This window comes from Eschrichtius robustus, chromosome 15, assembly GCF_028021215.1.
Source record: "Eschrichtius robustus isolate mEscRob2 chromosome 15, mEscRob2.pri, whole genome shotgun sequence".
In the NCBI taxonomy this organism is placed as follows: domain Eukaryota; kingdom Metazoa; phylum Chordata; class Mammalia; order Artiodactyla; family Eschrichtiidae; genus Eschrichtius; species Eschrichtius robustus.
Genome location: NC_090838.1, coordinates 81,966,263 through 81,981,315, shown reverse-complemented (window position 1 = coordinate 81,981,315; position 15,053 = coordinate 81,966,263). Strand labels below are relative to the sequence as shown.

Sequence of the window (15,053 nt, the reverse complement as noted above, 5' to 3'; positions counted from 1 at the left end):
CAGTATGGAGATACCTTAAAAAACTAAAAATAGAACTACCATACGACCCAGCAATCCCACTACTGGGCATATACCCAGAGAAAACCATAATTCAAAAAGAGTCATGTACCACAATGTTCATTACAGCACTATTTACAATAGCCAGGGCATGGAAGCAACCTAAGTATCCATCAACAGATGAATGGATAAAGAAGATATAGCACATATATGCAATGGAGTACCACTCAGCCATACAAAGAAACGAAATTGAGTTATTTGTAGTAAGGTGGATGGACCTAGAGTCTGTCATACAGAGTGAAATAAGTCAGAGAGAAAAACAAATACCACGTGCTAATACATATATATGGAATCTAAAAATAAAAAGTGGCTCTGAAGAACCTAGGGGCAGGACAGGAATAAAGACGCAGACGTAGAGAATGGACTTGAGGACACGGGGAGGGGGAAGGGTAAGCTGGGACGAAGTGGAGAGTGGCATGGACACGTATACACTACCAAATGTAAAATAGCTAGTGGGAAGCAGCCGCATGGCACAGGGAGATCAGCTTGGTGCTTTGTGACCACCTAGAGGGGTGGGCTAGGGAGGGTGGGAGGGAGATGCAAGAAGGAGGGGATAGGGGGATATATGTATACATATAGCTGAACCACTTTGTTATACAGCAGAAATTAACACAACATTGTAAAGCAATTATACTCCAATAAAGATGTTTAAAAAAAAAGAAAGTCAAGGACACCATGCCTAACAGACTAAATCTCTGGCAATAAAAATTTGAAAACAAAACAAACAAAAAAATTGGGTGGTGTCACTATTTTCTTTTAGCCATTCTGATGGGTGTGTAGAGCTCTCTGATTGTTGTTGTTTTTTTTTTTTTTTTGATGTTTTAATTTGTATTTCCCTAATGGTTGATGATTAGGAACATTTTTTCATATGCTTATTTGCTATCGTGTCTCTTTTGGTGAAATGACACTTGCCTACTTTTGTGTATGTTTGAAATTCTTCACAATGAAATGCTAAAAGATTAATCTCTTTAAATCCGTTTATGTTGTTTTTGGGTTTAGTTTCTTTTACTACATCTACTGATGTTTTTTTCACAAGTATGCAGTCATACTGTGTCTGTAATTGAAAACTTGAGGAGAGCTAGGGTGAAATCTCTCACCCTCCTTTTGCCATCTGAAATTGGTTACTGTTTTACTTATTTCTATAAAAAAATGTTCTGGAATTTTTGTGGTCAGTACAAAAAAGGAAAAGCCAATTTCTGACCTAATACTAAATATGTCATTTTATGTAGGAGCACTTGAGTCTTTATAAAACCACCTCAGTGCTGTTTACTATTAAGACACTAATATGTTTAATTTTTTTATCCAGTTTGAATATTATAGTTCTCTGTTGTTTTCAACCATTCATTGGTTTATTCAACAAATATTTGAGTGTCAGCTGTGTGAGGGCACAATGCTAGGCACTGGGAATAAAATCGTGAGTCCATCTCCAAATAAAAAAGAAACCTAGTGCTGTCTTGGGCAGCACATGTACCAAAATGGGAACCTTACTGAGAAGGTCAACATGGCCTCTGCACACGGATGACGTGCAAATTCATGAAGGGTACTTTATTTGAAGAACAAACAAAAAAGAAATCCACCCACCAAGTCCCCACTCTCTAGAGATGTCAGGGGGCCCCGGCAATGTGCAGAGGGAGGCCCTGAAGGTGGAGGGAGCCTCGGACACTGGAGGGCCTGCAGGAGGCCCGGGCAGGGCTGCTGGGGAGGAGCTGAGCACAAAGAGCCATAACCATGAAGCACTACTCATTGTGTTTCACAACCCCCTCTGTGCGACTTTGGTCTTTCTAAGTTTAAATGTCAGCTAGTTTTTATAATGCTAACTTATTAATGTTTTCTGTAGAATTTTAACCTTTTTATTTTGGAGATTCTTATTTTATTGTGAAATATATACAGCTAAAATTTTTTTGTGATCTGCCGATTCATCCCTCCCACCCTTAACCCCTGGCAACCTTTTTACTGTCTCCATAATTTTCCCTTTTCCAGAATGTCATGTCGTTGGAATCATGCAGTATGTTGCCTTTTAGATTGACTTCTTTCACTTAGTAATATGCATGTAAGGTTTCTGCAGGTCTTTTCATGGCTTGATAGCTCATTTCTTCTTAGTGCTGAATAATATTCATTGTGTGGATGTACCACACTTCATTTATCCATTATTATTGTTCACCTACAGCAACATCTTGGTTGCTTCCGAGTTTTGGCAATTATGAATAAAGCTGCCATAAACGTCCGTGTGCAAGTTTTTGTGTGGACGTTAGTTTTTAACTCCTTTGAATAAATACCAAGGAGGGCTATTGCTGGATCATATGGTAAGAGTATGTAGCCAGGACATGGAAGCAACCTAAGCGTCCATCGACAGATGAATGGATGAAGAAGATGTGGCACATATATACAATGGAATATTACTCAGCCATAAAAAGAAATGAAATTGAGTTATTTGTAGTGAGGTGGATGGACCTAGAGACTGTCATACAGAGTGAAGTCAGAAAGAGAAAAACAAATACCGTATGCTAACACATATTTATGGAATCTAAAAAAAAAAAAAAGTTCTGAAGAACCTAGGGACAGGACAGGAATAAAGACGCAGACATAGAGAATGGACTTGAGGACACGGGGAGGGGGAAGGGTAAGCTGGGACGAAGTGAGAGAGTGGCATGGATATATATACACCACCAAATGTAAAATAGATACCTAGTGGGAAGCAGCCGCATAGCACAGGGAGATCAGCTTGGTGCTTTGTGACCACCTAGAGGGGTGGGATAGGGAGGGTGGGAGGGAGATGCAAGAGGGAGGAGATATGGGGATATATGTATACGTATAGCTGATTCACTTTGTTATACAGCAGAAACTAACACACCATTGTAAAGCAATTATACTCCAATAAAGATGTTAAAAAAAAAAGTATGTTTAGTTTTGTAAGGAACTGACAAACTGTCTTCCAAAGTGGCTATACCATTTTTCATTCCCATCAGCAATGATTGAGCGTTCCTATTGCTCCACATCCTCACCAGCATTTGGTGTTGTCAGTGTTTTGGATTTTGACCATTCTAATAGGTGTATACTAGTATCTTATTGTTGTTTTAATTTGCATTTCCCTAATGACATAGGATGTTGAACATCTTTTTATGTGCTTTTTTGCCATCTGTATATCTTCTTTGGTGAGTTGTCTGTTTAGGTCTTCTGCCTGTTTTTGATTGAGTTGTTCGTTTTCTTATTGATGAGCTTTAAGAGTTCTTTGTATACATTAGATAACAGTCCTTTATCAGAAATGTCTAATGAAAATATTTTCTTCCAGCTTTTGGCTTGTCTTCTCATTCTCTTGTGGGGGTCACTATTTTTATTTATAAAATAATTTTTTCTGCCACGTGTGCTTTTTTTCCTTGTGGAACATAGAAAATACCTTTTGGTCCAGTATTTTATTTTTCTCATGTATCAATATGTATCTTCTTGGTTTTGAGTTTCCAGGGTACATGTACATTTATTTTGTCCTTTTAAAAATCCACCTCCCCAATCCTTTTTGACTGGTTATCAAATTAAATATTGTTGGAATTAGTTTTATTTCTAAGTTCATTTTTGCTTCATCTTTTCCCCACTATATTGACTCTTCCTTTTCTTGTTTCTTTTAACAATCAGAAGTTTATACCGTTTTCAAGATACAAATGTTTCAGTATTTAACTTAACACTTGTCACGTCATTTTTTTTGTCTTCTTATTTTTACTAATTCAAAAAATTTATTGAACACATGTCATATTCAGCCACTCTCTCTGGGATACAGACTCAGGATGCAAATTAGGATAAAACATATGCCTGTGTAGACATCAAACTTGTATCATTCAAGCAGAACTATATGGAATTTGCTTTATTTTTACCCTTCTTCTCTTCCTCCCATCACTTACCTTTTTACAGTAATCAATAGTAACTTTAACATTGTAGAATTTCTATCTTTCTTATATCATTATAATGACATATATAATTTATTGCTTATTTCAGCCATACATATTCTTAACACTTCTTCTCTATAGACTAATCTTAATAAATAGATGAATATTTTACTTTCCCTTTTCAATGTCAAGGGAAATGAAGTATTCTCTGCAACTAGCAAACTTCCTTACTCCTTTAGAAAAATCACAAAATGCTGTGTATGTCAGAGAGGCATTTCTCTGGTTCCTCTTGTTTCCTTGCCCCTTGTTTTCCTTAGCTGTGACAGCTTCCTGGAGTCTGGATTCATACAGAGGTGGATTGGTGGTGATTCCTGGGGTAGCTGGGGGGGCCCTGTGCACCAGTTTTGGTGAACAGCTGGACGTGAGGCATTTCTCAGAACTTTTAAGTCTCATGAAATTTCAAAACTGATTTGAAGGGTTGCCAGCTCTTTATTTTGACATGCTAAAGACTTTAGGGGGGAGAAATGATCATTTGTTACTACCACGATTTCTTATACAGAACATATAGTATGTGTATGATCTCAGAAAACAGAACATTTTTTGTAACAAGGAACTGTAGCCGTCTTACACTGACACATACTGACTCTCATTTTCCTGTGGACCAGCAACAGGCCCCTCCCGGGCAGCCCCCCTACGTAGGCTGGTGTGTGGGAAGCACTGCTTGGGTTGCTTAAAGCCTCTTTTCCAGTGTGGCCCCAGCAAGGCCTACCTAGAGCCATTCCTCCTGTGTGTGACTTGTCCTGGGGGTGACATCATTCCTAGCTGGCTTCCTTCCCTAAAGGTCAGATGCAGGCTTTCAGGCCATTCTCCAGATCAGCTGGTTGGTGTGGGTGCTCGGAAAATTTGTACCTATTGTAGCCAAAGTAGCGCACAATTTAGGAAAGTCAGTCTTTGTCCCAGGACAGTAATGTAGTCTACAGGTACATAAATAGCTTTGGAAGTCCACCCACTATTGCTGACTTTTATCAGAATAGCTTGTGATTTGACTGTCTTTCTTTATTCCATCCTGCGTCACATTCTGTTGAGCAATCCTGACTGTTATCTTTCCCTTTCAGCGGTTTTGCGAGTGGCTGGTTCCCTGCAGAAGAGCACAGAAGTGATGAAGGCCATGCAGAGTCTTGTGAAGATCCCAGAAATCCAGGCCACCATGCGGGACCTGTCCAAAGAGATGATGAAGGTGCCCTGGGGCCACCCTATGTCCTGTTCCAAAGCACTAAGAGTCAGCAAGCGGCAGGGGCTAGGGTCGGGGCTGGGCAGGAGTAGACAGGCCACTGTTGCCAGACAGAAATGATTTTGAGGACAGAGGAGCAGCTGTTAACACTGGTTGAAACCGTCTGAGCTGAGCGTGGCAGAGGCTGGGTCAGATTGCCAGGGTGTTCCTTAGAAGAAGCGATAGTATACCCAGAGCTCTAGGGGAGGTGGGAGACCCAGGAAGCAACTGCGTGGGATTCGGGGACCTAGGATTTAAGGGTTCTGACATGAACAAGGAAACAGAAAAAAACCCAGGTTCCTCCGTTTGTCTCAGGGGAGTGTTAGCAAAGCTGGCAAGGGAGGTGTTTCAAGACCAGGGATGGGCAAACTTTTTTTGTAAAGGGCTGGATAGTAAATGTATTTTCTACTTTGTGGGCCATACGTCTCTGTTGTAACTACTCAGCTCTACTTGTAGCATGAAAGCAGCCGTAGATCATGTGTAAACAAATGGTCATGACTGTGTTCTTATAAAACTTTATTTATGAAAGTAGGCAGTGGATTGGGTTTGGCCTGCAGACTGTCGTTGGCCGACCCCTTAGACTAGAAAAGGAAACTGAGAACCAAATAGAAAGCAGTAAACACCTACTGCCCCGGGATCAGGGCCTGGCAGGGACCTGTCCTGGTGGCCTTCAGATGGGGGACAGGGCCCAGGAGGGCGTAGTTACTGAGCCCCCGCCTGCCAGTGGTGCAGCACACACACTGTCCTAGAAAGTCCTCCCAGCCACCTTGGGAGGTAGGTATTTTTTTCCCCATTTTATACAGGAGTAGGAAACTGAGTCTTCAAGTTGCCAGGTAACTTATCTGAGTGGCCTTGGTAGGAGGTGACAGATCTGGGATTGGAGCACAGATGCCTGAGCTGCCTCAGAGGACATGGTGATAAGAGGTGCCTCATCAGGTGCTGTTTCACACTTTGAACCTGTGGCCTGAGCCCAGACGGTACACCTCAAACTCTTGTTTGCAGCTTGTGCATAGAAGCTGCCTCCCTTCCTCCTCGGGAATTTCATGTATGAACTTGAGTTATAAACAGGGCTCTAGGGCATGGGAGAGAGGAACTGGAGAAGAAAATTGATAGAAAAGAAAGGCAACATAAAAAGCCCAGCGCCCAGGTCTTTGGCATGAGAAATCCTTGGGCAGTCATGAGGAGGGCACCAGGTCAGCGGGGTCTGTCCTTTACAAGTGGTGCGTGGATGTCTCATCCCCCAAGTTGTGATGCCTGTCCCACGTGGGACTGGGTGACAAGGTAATTCTGAACTGACTTCACGCCTGCTCTCTCTGACTTATGTAGCCACCAGGATCTGAGGGGCGGAGTCTTTTTTTAGAATCTGGGATCTTTTCCACAAAAGTTTCTGAATACTGAGCATAGTATAGATTTTGAGGAGGGCCTGCATGTAGTAGATAGTAAATATTTCCTGAATTCATCCAAGGGTGCATCTCCAGGTGCACACTGAAGCCTCTGGCGGGGTCCCAGCGTGTCGAGGGCGACGACATGATCTCAGTCATTCCATTTGTCCCCAGACCCTGGCCTGGCGTGTGGCACAGAGCATACATTTGACAAATGTTTGCTGGTTGGATGAATGTAGAAGTGAATGGCCACTTGTCCCTCCAGGATGCGGAGGGCTGTTAGTCAGGCTGCCCTAGTCTGTTTTAACTGGGATGGTGAGTATGTATCGAGCCTCTTTTACACTAGCCTCCAGCACTAAGATCCATTCACCCAGGTCACAGGGCTCCACTTGTATCCTTGAATGTGAATTTGTTCCTTTTGGTTGGGAGCAAAAGGTCTGAGAATGGGCAGAATATGGAACTAGCTAGATTCGTGCCATTAAGAGTCACTTGAGTGGTCTGACATCAGGACAGGCAGGAGAGAGGGCTTGCTCTAAATCTGATACCATCAGCATGGTCGGTGAGAGTTGTGCCCTGGCTGAGTGCAGGGGAGCCAGGGCTGGAGCTGCCACACGTGACCTTGCGCTCGCATGACATTGCTCAGCCAGGAAGGCTGCAGGGTCTGCTTGTGTTGACTGGTGTTAGAGAGCAGTTTTCTCGTGCCCGCAGTGGCGCTGTGCTCTTGAGAGCGAAGGAGGCTGACTGGCCAGCTTCAGGCTACCAGGCACGGGGCTTCCAGGAGGGACTGTGGAAGGCACTGCCTTGTTGGGCCCCGAAATGCTGTCTTATCAGTTCTCTCAGGCTTTGGTGAATTAACTGATCCTTGCCAGGACCCTGCAGACCCTGGGCCAGCAGCTGTAACTTGGATGTGCTGAAGTACAGGCCTTTTCGGGGTTCCGTGGGGCCCCACCCCGCTCTTGGTATTTGTTATCATAGTGTCTGCTGTGACTCCAGCCAGTTTTCATATTGTGTTTCAACTCCTGCACGCATAGATTTGCGATGTCAGGGCAAATGCTTCCCGAGACAGCACCCTCTCATCTCAGCACGTTGTTCCCCACGTGCTGCGTTATTGTCTTGAGTTACTTTGTGAAGCTCTGCTGATAGAGGCCCCCCTCCTCCAACCTGGGTACTAAATTTGGAGAGCAATTTCCCTTTGGCTTTTTGCTTCCTCCAGAGAGGGCAGACAGCATGCGGTGTTGCCTGCAGCCAGCTGTCTGTGGCTTAGCCCTTGAAAGTGTGGACAGGACTTGGAGACACCAGAGCTCGGTTGATGCTGGGCCCATAGGGGCGCCTGCTGGGAGTGGATTTAACAGTTGCGGGGGCTTCCCTGGTGGCACAGTGGTTAAGAATCCGCCTGCCAATGCAGGGGACATGAGTTCGAGCCCTGGTCCGGGAAGATCCCACATGCCACGGAGCAACTAAGCCCATGCACCACAACTACTGAGCCTGCGCTCTAGAGCCCACGAGCCACAACTACTGAGCCCGTGTGCCACAACTACTGAGCCTGCGTGCCTAGAGCCCATGCTCTGCAACAAGAGAAGCCACCGCCATGAGAAGCCCACGCACCGCAACAAAGAGTAGCCCCCGCTCGCTGCAACTAGAGAAAGGCCACGCGCAGCAATGAAGACCCAACGCAGCCAAAAATAAATAAACAAAAAATAAATAAATTTATAAAAAAAAAAAAAACAGTTGCAGGAAGTGACATGGTTTATTCTGTGTTTAGGCTGGGATCATAGAAGAGATGTTAGAGGACACTTTTGAAAGCATGGACGACCAAGAAGAAATGGAAGAAGCAGCAGAAATGGAAATTGACAAAATTCTGTTTGAAATCACCGCAGGTATGACCCAAGATCCTTCCTCTTTCCCCTCTCCTTTTATGGCCATTCTTCTTGCATTCGCAAGATTAACTAGTAGCTTTTTCTTTAGATTATAACTCCCTTCTACATTTCTTATTTTAGATTAGAACCAAAATTCTAACAATCAAAATCCTTAGTGATTATGACTTTGATATCATTAGAAGTTGGTATTTGCACACATTTGTCATAGTGAGCAAAACCCCACCAAAACAGCTGTTTTATTGCCCCTTTTCTGTTTCTTGTCAAACTGAACCAGGTATGAAGGACAGAGAAAATGAGGGACCACTTGCTTAAGCTGATGTTTTGTTGACCTGCATGCTGTTTCTTTACAGGGGCCTTGGGCAAAGCACCTAGTAAGGTGACCGATGCCCTCCCAGAGCCTGAACTTCCAGGAGCGATGGCTGCATCAGAAGATGAGGAGGAGGAAGAGGCCCTGGAGGCCATGCAGTCCCGTCTGGCCACACTCCGCAGCTAGGGCTGCGCAGCCAGGCCCGCAGGCTCTCCTCCAGCCCTGCCACCGGGCACGCACTCCTTGAAGCCTCCGCCGTTTTCTGTATCTCTTGCACTACACCTCTGGGTGAGGCACTGCGTTCTGGAGAACGTTCTCTGCTAATCTCTCTTCACTCTCTGCAGAGGTTTGGGGATCTCAGTGGAATTGTTTTGAGAGGTGGTGTAATAAATGCATCATTTCAGGAGAATAAACAGAAGTATCTTTTGGGGGATGAGGGCAAAGAAGTCTGTCTTCTCATGAAGCACTTCTGAGAATAGAGTCAATTGCCTGAATGTTGAGGACTCTGTATTTTTTTTTTGTCTGTAAAACACTATATAAATGGATTTTAATAAATTTCTGCTTTAACACTTGGTCTCATTGTAGATTGTTGGGTGCAGTGAACTTTCAAGGTGTTTGCTGTCCCAAATTATTTTATATGTTGGCCTTGGAAAGAGGAGGTGCTATAGCAGGGCACATGGGATTCGGAAGCTCAGCTGAAAGGGCTTCTGCTCTGTGGCCCCTGCTCCCCAGCCTTCACAGATGTGCTGTGTGAGCTACTCTTCTGCTTTTTGTCATCTGTGTAAGCAAAAGGATGCTTGGGAATTGTGACCCCTTGGCTTGTTGGCTGGGTAACTATATTACGTGTGTCCTGAGGGGTGTGTGTGTGTGTCTGTAGCTTTCCTCCCTTTCCTTCCCATTGCAAGTTGCAGACAGCTGTGAGATTAGGACTCTTTCACCCTCTGATTGCCTTTCCGTGCGTTAAGCTGGTTGTCTTGGATGCATGGGATATGGGCGTGCATATCAGTGCTTTCTCAAAGCCAGGAGCTGACCGGTGAAAGAGGCATGGTGTGGTCATGCATTATAAACAACTCACACATTTCTAAGCTGTATTTTGAAATAATTCAGCAGTAGCAATTTATATTTGTGTGGGCTTGACAGTTTACAAAGCTGTTTAACATATGTAATCATTCAGTCTTCACAAGTTAGGAAAACAGCTCAGCTTGCTGAAGTGACGTATCCTAAATCACAGTCACGAAGTGGCAGAACTGGGGCTCAACCCAGGTCTCTCTGGTCCAAGTGTTGTGTGCCCTAAACAGGTAGGAAAAAAAAACCCAACCACTCTCTCCCAGGTTGGCTTTGTAGATTGTATGGAGAAATCCAAGTGTATCAGATGTGCCGCAGCAAGGGCCTTTGAGTCTCATCCTGCAAAATGGGAATCTTCAATCCAGGGGGCCGTCCTATTGCTCTTGATCTCATCTTTAGGATACAGTTTGTTGTTTAAGTAAACATTATTTTTCAGAGAAGTTTTAGGGTCGGAGCACAGTTGAGCAGAAAATAGAGTTCTCACGTACACCTCTGGCCCTGACACAGGCACCGTCTCCCCCTTGTGTGTACTGACATCTCGCACCCCACAAGTACACTTACTCCTGGAATCATACAGTACGTAGCCCTTTCATATTGGCTTCTTACACTTAGTAATATGCATGTAAGTTTCCTCCATGTCTTTTCATGGCTTGACAGGCCATTTCTTTTTAGTGCTAAATAATATTCCATTGTCCGCATGCACCACACTATCCATTCACCTACGGAAGGACATCTTGGTTGCTTCAAAGTTTTGGCAATTATGAATAAAGCCATAAATGTCTGTGTGCAGGTCTTTGTGTAGACATTCATTTCAACTATTTAGGTGAATACCAAGGAGCACAGTTGCTGGATCTTATGGTAAGAGTATGTCTAGTTTTGTAAAAAACTGACAGTCTTCCAAGTGGCTGTATCGTTTTGCATTCCCGCCAGCAATGACGCGAGTTCCTATTGCTCCACATCCTCACCAGCATTTGGTGTTGTGTTTTGGATTTGGACTATCCTAATAAGTGTGTAACGGTATCTCGTCTTAATTTGCATTTCCCTGATGATATATGATGTTGAACATCTCTTTATGTGCTTTTTTGCCATATGTATATATTCTTTGGTGAGGTATCTGTTTAGAACTTTTGCCCGTTTTTAATTGGGTTGTTTCTTATTGCTGAGTTTTAAGACTTCTTTGTATACTGTGGATAATAGTACTTTATCAGAAATACATTTTGCAAACATTTTCTCCCAATCTGTGGCTTGTTTTCTTACTCTCTTCACATTGTTTTTCACAGAGCAGTTTTTAATATTAATGAAGTCCATCTTACCAATTATTTATTTCATGATAGTGCCTTTGATATTGGATCTTAAAAGTCATTGCCATACCCAAGGTCACCTAGAGTTTCTATGTTATTTTGTTAGTAGTCTTATAGTTTTGCATTTTACATTTAGGTCTGTGATCTGTATTAATTCTTGTAAAGCATGTAACGTCTGTGTCTAGATATATTTCTTTGCATGTGGATGTCCAGTTATTCCAGCACCATTTGTTGAAAAGACTATCTTTGCTGCAGTATACTGCCCTTGCTGCTTCATCAAAGATCAGTTGACTATATTTATGTGGGCCTATTTTGGGGCTCTCTATTCTGTTCCATTGATGTATTTGCTTCTTTTTTTGCCAATACCAAATTGTCTTGATTACTGTAGCTTAATAGTAAGTCTTGAAGTCAGGTAGCATCAGTCCTTCAACTTTGTTCTTCTTCAATAGTGTTGTCTATTCTGCGTCTCTTGCCTCTCTATATGAACTTCAGAATTCATCTGTCAATATCCACAAAACTTGCTGGGATTTTGATTGGGACTGCTTTGAATCTGTAAGTCAAGTTGAGAGGAACTGACGTATTGACAGGATATAGTTTTATGATCCCATTTATCTGGCTAATTTATTCACAGAATGATTTTGGAATTAAGGAATGCTCACAATCCCTGAGCGTTTTTGTCCGTATGTGGATAATCAGAGTTTATCCAGGTGCATGGATGGACAGAATAATGACAAGCACTCTTTCCACCATTCAAATAAAATGATGTAAATGTAGGGTTGGTTTGTTTTAATTGTTTGAATTGGTCCTGATTTTTCCATTCCTGTTTTCAGGCTAAGGAAAGAGCATTCTTGGCTCGTTATCAGGCCGCATATTCCATTTTCCCTCAATACTCTGTTGGGTATCATTGGAAACAAGGTGAGTCAGATACTCTTCTGGCCCTGGAAAGGTCTGCAATCCGGAAAGGGAAACCATGGTGTCAACGCCTGCCATAAAAGTTTTCCTCTAAACCTCAGGCCCTTGATTTAGGTCCAGCACTAGCAACACCAGCTCCCACTCTCCCCACCCCATCCACAGATGAATATACTTGGTGCCCAAAAAAACCCAATTTAAAGGGTTGCATTCCAGAATAGCATTCCACACTGCCAACTCATTTGTTTTGTCTTCAGACACAGCGTACTCTTTAAAAATCACTGTGCAGCTTGTGATCACCCAGCAGTTCGTTCTAGGCAGATGATAACTTCACTTTCTCTGTCCCTCCCCACTCTCCCCATGTTGTCTATCAAAGACACCTTCCTGAGCCCCTGCCAATTGTACAGCTCACCTGGCCTTAGGCCCTTTTGCGTGTCATATACTTAAAGGTGTGTCTCAGAACTCCTGGAGAGAAGGGGTTGTGACTCATATTTGTTCCAAAATAGTACTAGTCATGCCTGCCTCTGCACCTCTCCCTAAAATCCAACCCCATAACTGTATTTATGGAAACAACTGTGAAAAATCAAAGCTTTGAAAAACTGGACAGTTTTCCTTGTCCTACCCTAGTGACAGATGCTCTTCAAATGGTATTCTGTATTACCAATAAGAAAGGCTCATAAGTGAAAATAAACTTGGGAAATGTTTGGTTGAAATAAACATAAAGCAGGAGTTTTAAAACTTTTCACAGCCTTTCATATGCTTTTACCAATTTATTTAACCAAGCAGTTTCCTTTTGAGATACCAGAATGAACATTCCCTAGCCACTGAGCCATTTCAGAAATCCAAGTCTAAACCACAGTAGGGAAATACTTTTTCTTAAGGAAGTTCTCATTTACATATAATTAATTATAGTTTTTTGGGTTTTTTTTTTCACACACACACACTGTATTTTATTTTTACAAGATATAAATAGACTGACACCAATCATTGTAAATGGATGACCACAACAAAAGCAACAATGATTGCAATTACCAAACATGAAACACACTCATACCTTGTCATAATAGTGACATTCAGTCCAGTAATCCTCCACTGTAACAGCTCCTTTACTTTGCAGTGAAAATTGATTTGTATATTCTTTGCCTCTGAGTCCTTGTGGGATTTTTTTTTTTAATTCAAACAAAGTCACAAAAATTATAATCATCCTCATCAGTTCACTCAGTCCCATGTAATTAATTTTTTTTTCATCTTGATCTTTTGTTAGCACTTCTATGAGTTCATCAGTTTTTCATTAGAGTTCTGAAAATGTTTATTCATTCAGTTCAGCAGTACAGTCAGTTACTAATTATAGTTTTATAATATATTTATAGAGTTGTCAGCAAAATGGAGGAGTAGACAGCTCCAAACACCCATCCTTCCAAAGAAACATTGAAAAAAGTACCAGAAACTGTCAGAACCAACTTTGTCAGAACTCTGGAAAACAAAGGTTTACAGCAACCAAGAAGATGCTGTATTAAGAAAAAAGAAACTTAAAAACAGAAAGAAAGCTTTGTGGCATTTTTACTTGCCCTGGACAAACCTCTCTCCCAGCTTGCAGCGGTCTTGAAGACAGCAGCCCACATTCTCAAATGTGAGACCCTGGTCCCTAGTCCCAGGGAAAGAGAGAAGACCTTATTCCTAAATTGTCATGTTTGCCCCAATCTAAGGGCCATCCTGAAAGACTAACAGAAGGTGCTCATCTCTGGTTTGCCTATCTTGGAATTTATTCAGGGTGGAAAAGCAGCAAGTTTTGCTTGAAAACATGTTAAGGATTTTTTTTTTTTTTTTTTTTTTTTTAATGTGCAGAGCCACCTGAGGCAAAAGATTACAAGAGACTGCTCAAAACCTGGGAGGAAAAGCCAGGGAAAGGATTTCTTTGGGATATTATTAGTGCATTCAAAAGCAATTGTGTATACTGGGGAATTTAGAAAAGCAGGACAGGAATTATGCTCAGAAAAGACCTGAGAAGACCCCAGTTTTCACCACTGCTTGACCTATAGGCTTGGTGCATTCAGAAACTGAAGGCTGAGGCAGAATCATAAGTGGTCTGGCTAAGTGTTAAGAGTGTCCCAGCACAGAGCCAATCCATAGAAGATTGGGAGAGGTGTTTTTGTTTGTTTTTTAAGGTTCTGAAATTCAAGGAAATCTCTGTCAAAACACTGGTTGAACACAGCTAAGCCTTCAATAATTCAGAACAGAAAAATCCCTGGGAAGGGGGAGATTCTGATTTCCAGAATTATTCTGGAATATTGGAATGTCCAGTTTTCAACAACAACAAAATCACAAAGCATACAAAGAAAACGGAAAGTACAGCCCATTCAAAGGAAAAAAATTAAATTTACAGAAACCATCCCTGAGGAAGCCCAGATACCACACTTGCTAGACAAAGACTTTAAGCCAGCTGTCTCAGATATGCTTAAGAGGTAAAGAAAACCAGGAAAATAATATATGAACAAAATGAGAATATCAATAAAGAGAAATAATAAAAAGGAACCACATAGAAATTCTGGAGCTGGAGAGTACAATAACTGAAATGAAAAAAAAATACACTAAAGGGGTTCAACAGCATATTTGAGGAGGAAGAAGAAAAAAATAGGTAAACCTGAAGATAGAACAACTGAAATGATCCAGTCTGAGAAGCAGAAAGAAAAATGAACACTGCCCAAGGGACTTGTGGGAGACCATCAAGCTCACCAACATGTGCATTATGGGAGGACCAGAAGGATAAGAGAGAGAGAAAAAGGAGCAAAAAGAATATTTGAAGAAATAATGACTGAAAACCTCCCCTATCTGAAAGATACTAACCTATACATGCAAATAGCTCAACAAATTCCAAGCAAGATAAAAATCAAAGCAATCCACGCTAAGACACATTATAGTCCAATTGTTGAAAAGAGACGGACTCTTGAAAGCAGCAAAAGAGAAGCAACTCCTCATGTACAAGGGATCCTCAATAAGATTAACATCTAAT

The 15,053-nt window shown here is 42.1% G+C and overlaps 1 protein-coding gene and 1 non-coding gene across 3 annotated transcripts in view; both read left to right on the top strand.

Annotated features, from left to right (window-relative positions):
• Positions 1–9,335, top strand: part of LOC137777301 (E3 ubiquitin-protein ligase RNF103) — a 119,206-nt gene extending 109,871 nt beyond the window's left edge. For both annotated transcript variants that reach the window (XM_068564103.1, XM_068564100.1), the window contains 3 exons: positions 5,048–5,169; positions 8,347–8,461; positions 8,812–9,335. In XM_068564103.1, coding sequence (XP_068420204.1) covers positions 5,048–5,169; positions 8,347–8,461; positions 8,812–8,954 — 380 coding nt within the window. In that variant the 3' untranslated portion in view covers positions 8,955–9,335. The remainder of the gene's footprint in view (positions 1–5,047; positions 5,170–8,346; positions 8,462–8,811) is intronic.
• LOC137778226 (U6 spliceosomal RNA) lies at positions 1,504–1,610 on the top strand. Its single transcript, XR_011076804.1, has one exon. It is a non-coding gene; the product is annotated as a U6 spliceosomal RNA (small nuclear RNA).
• Positions 9,336–15,053: the final 5,718 nt, after the last annotated feature.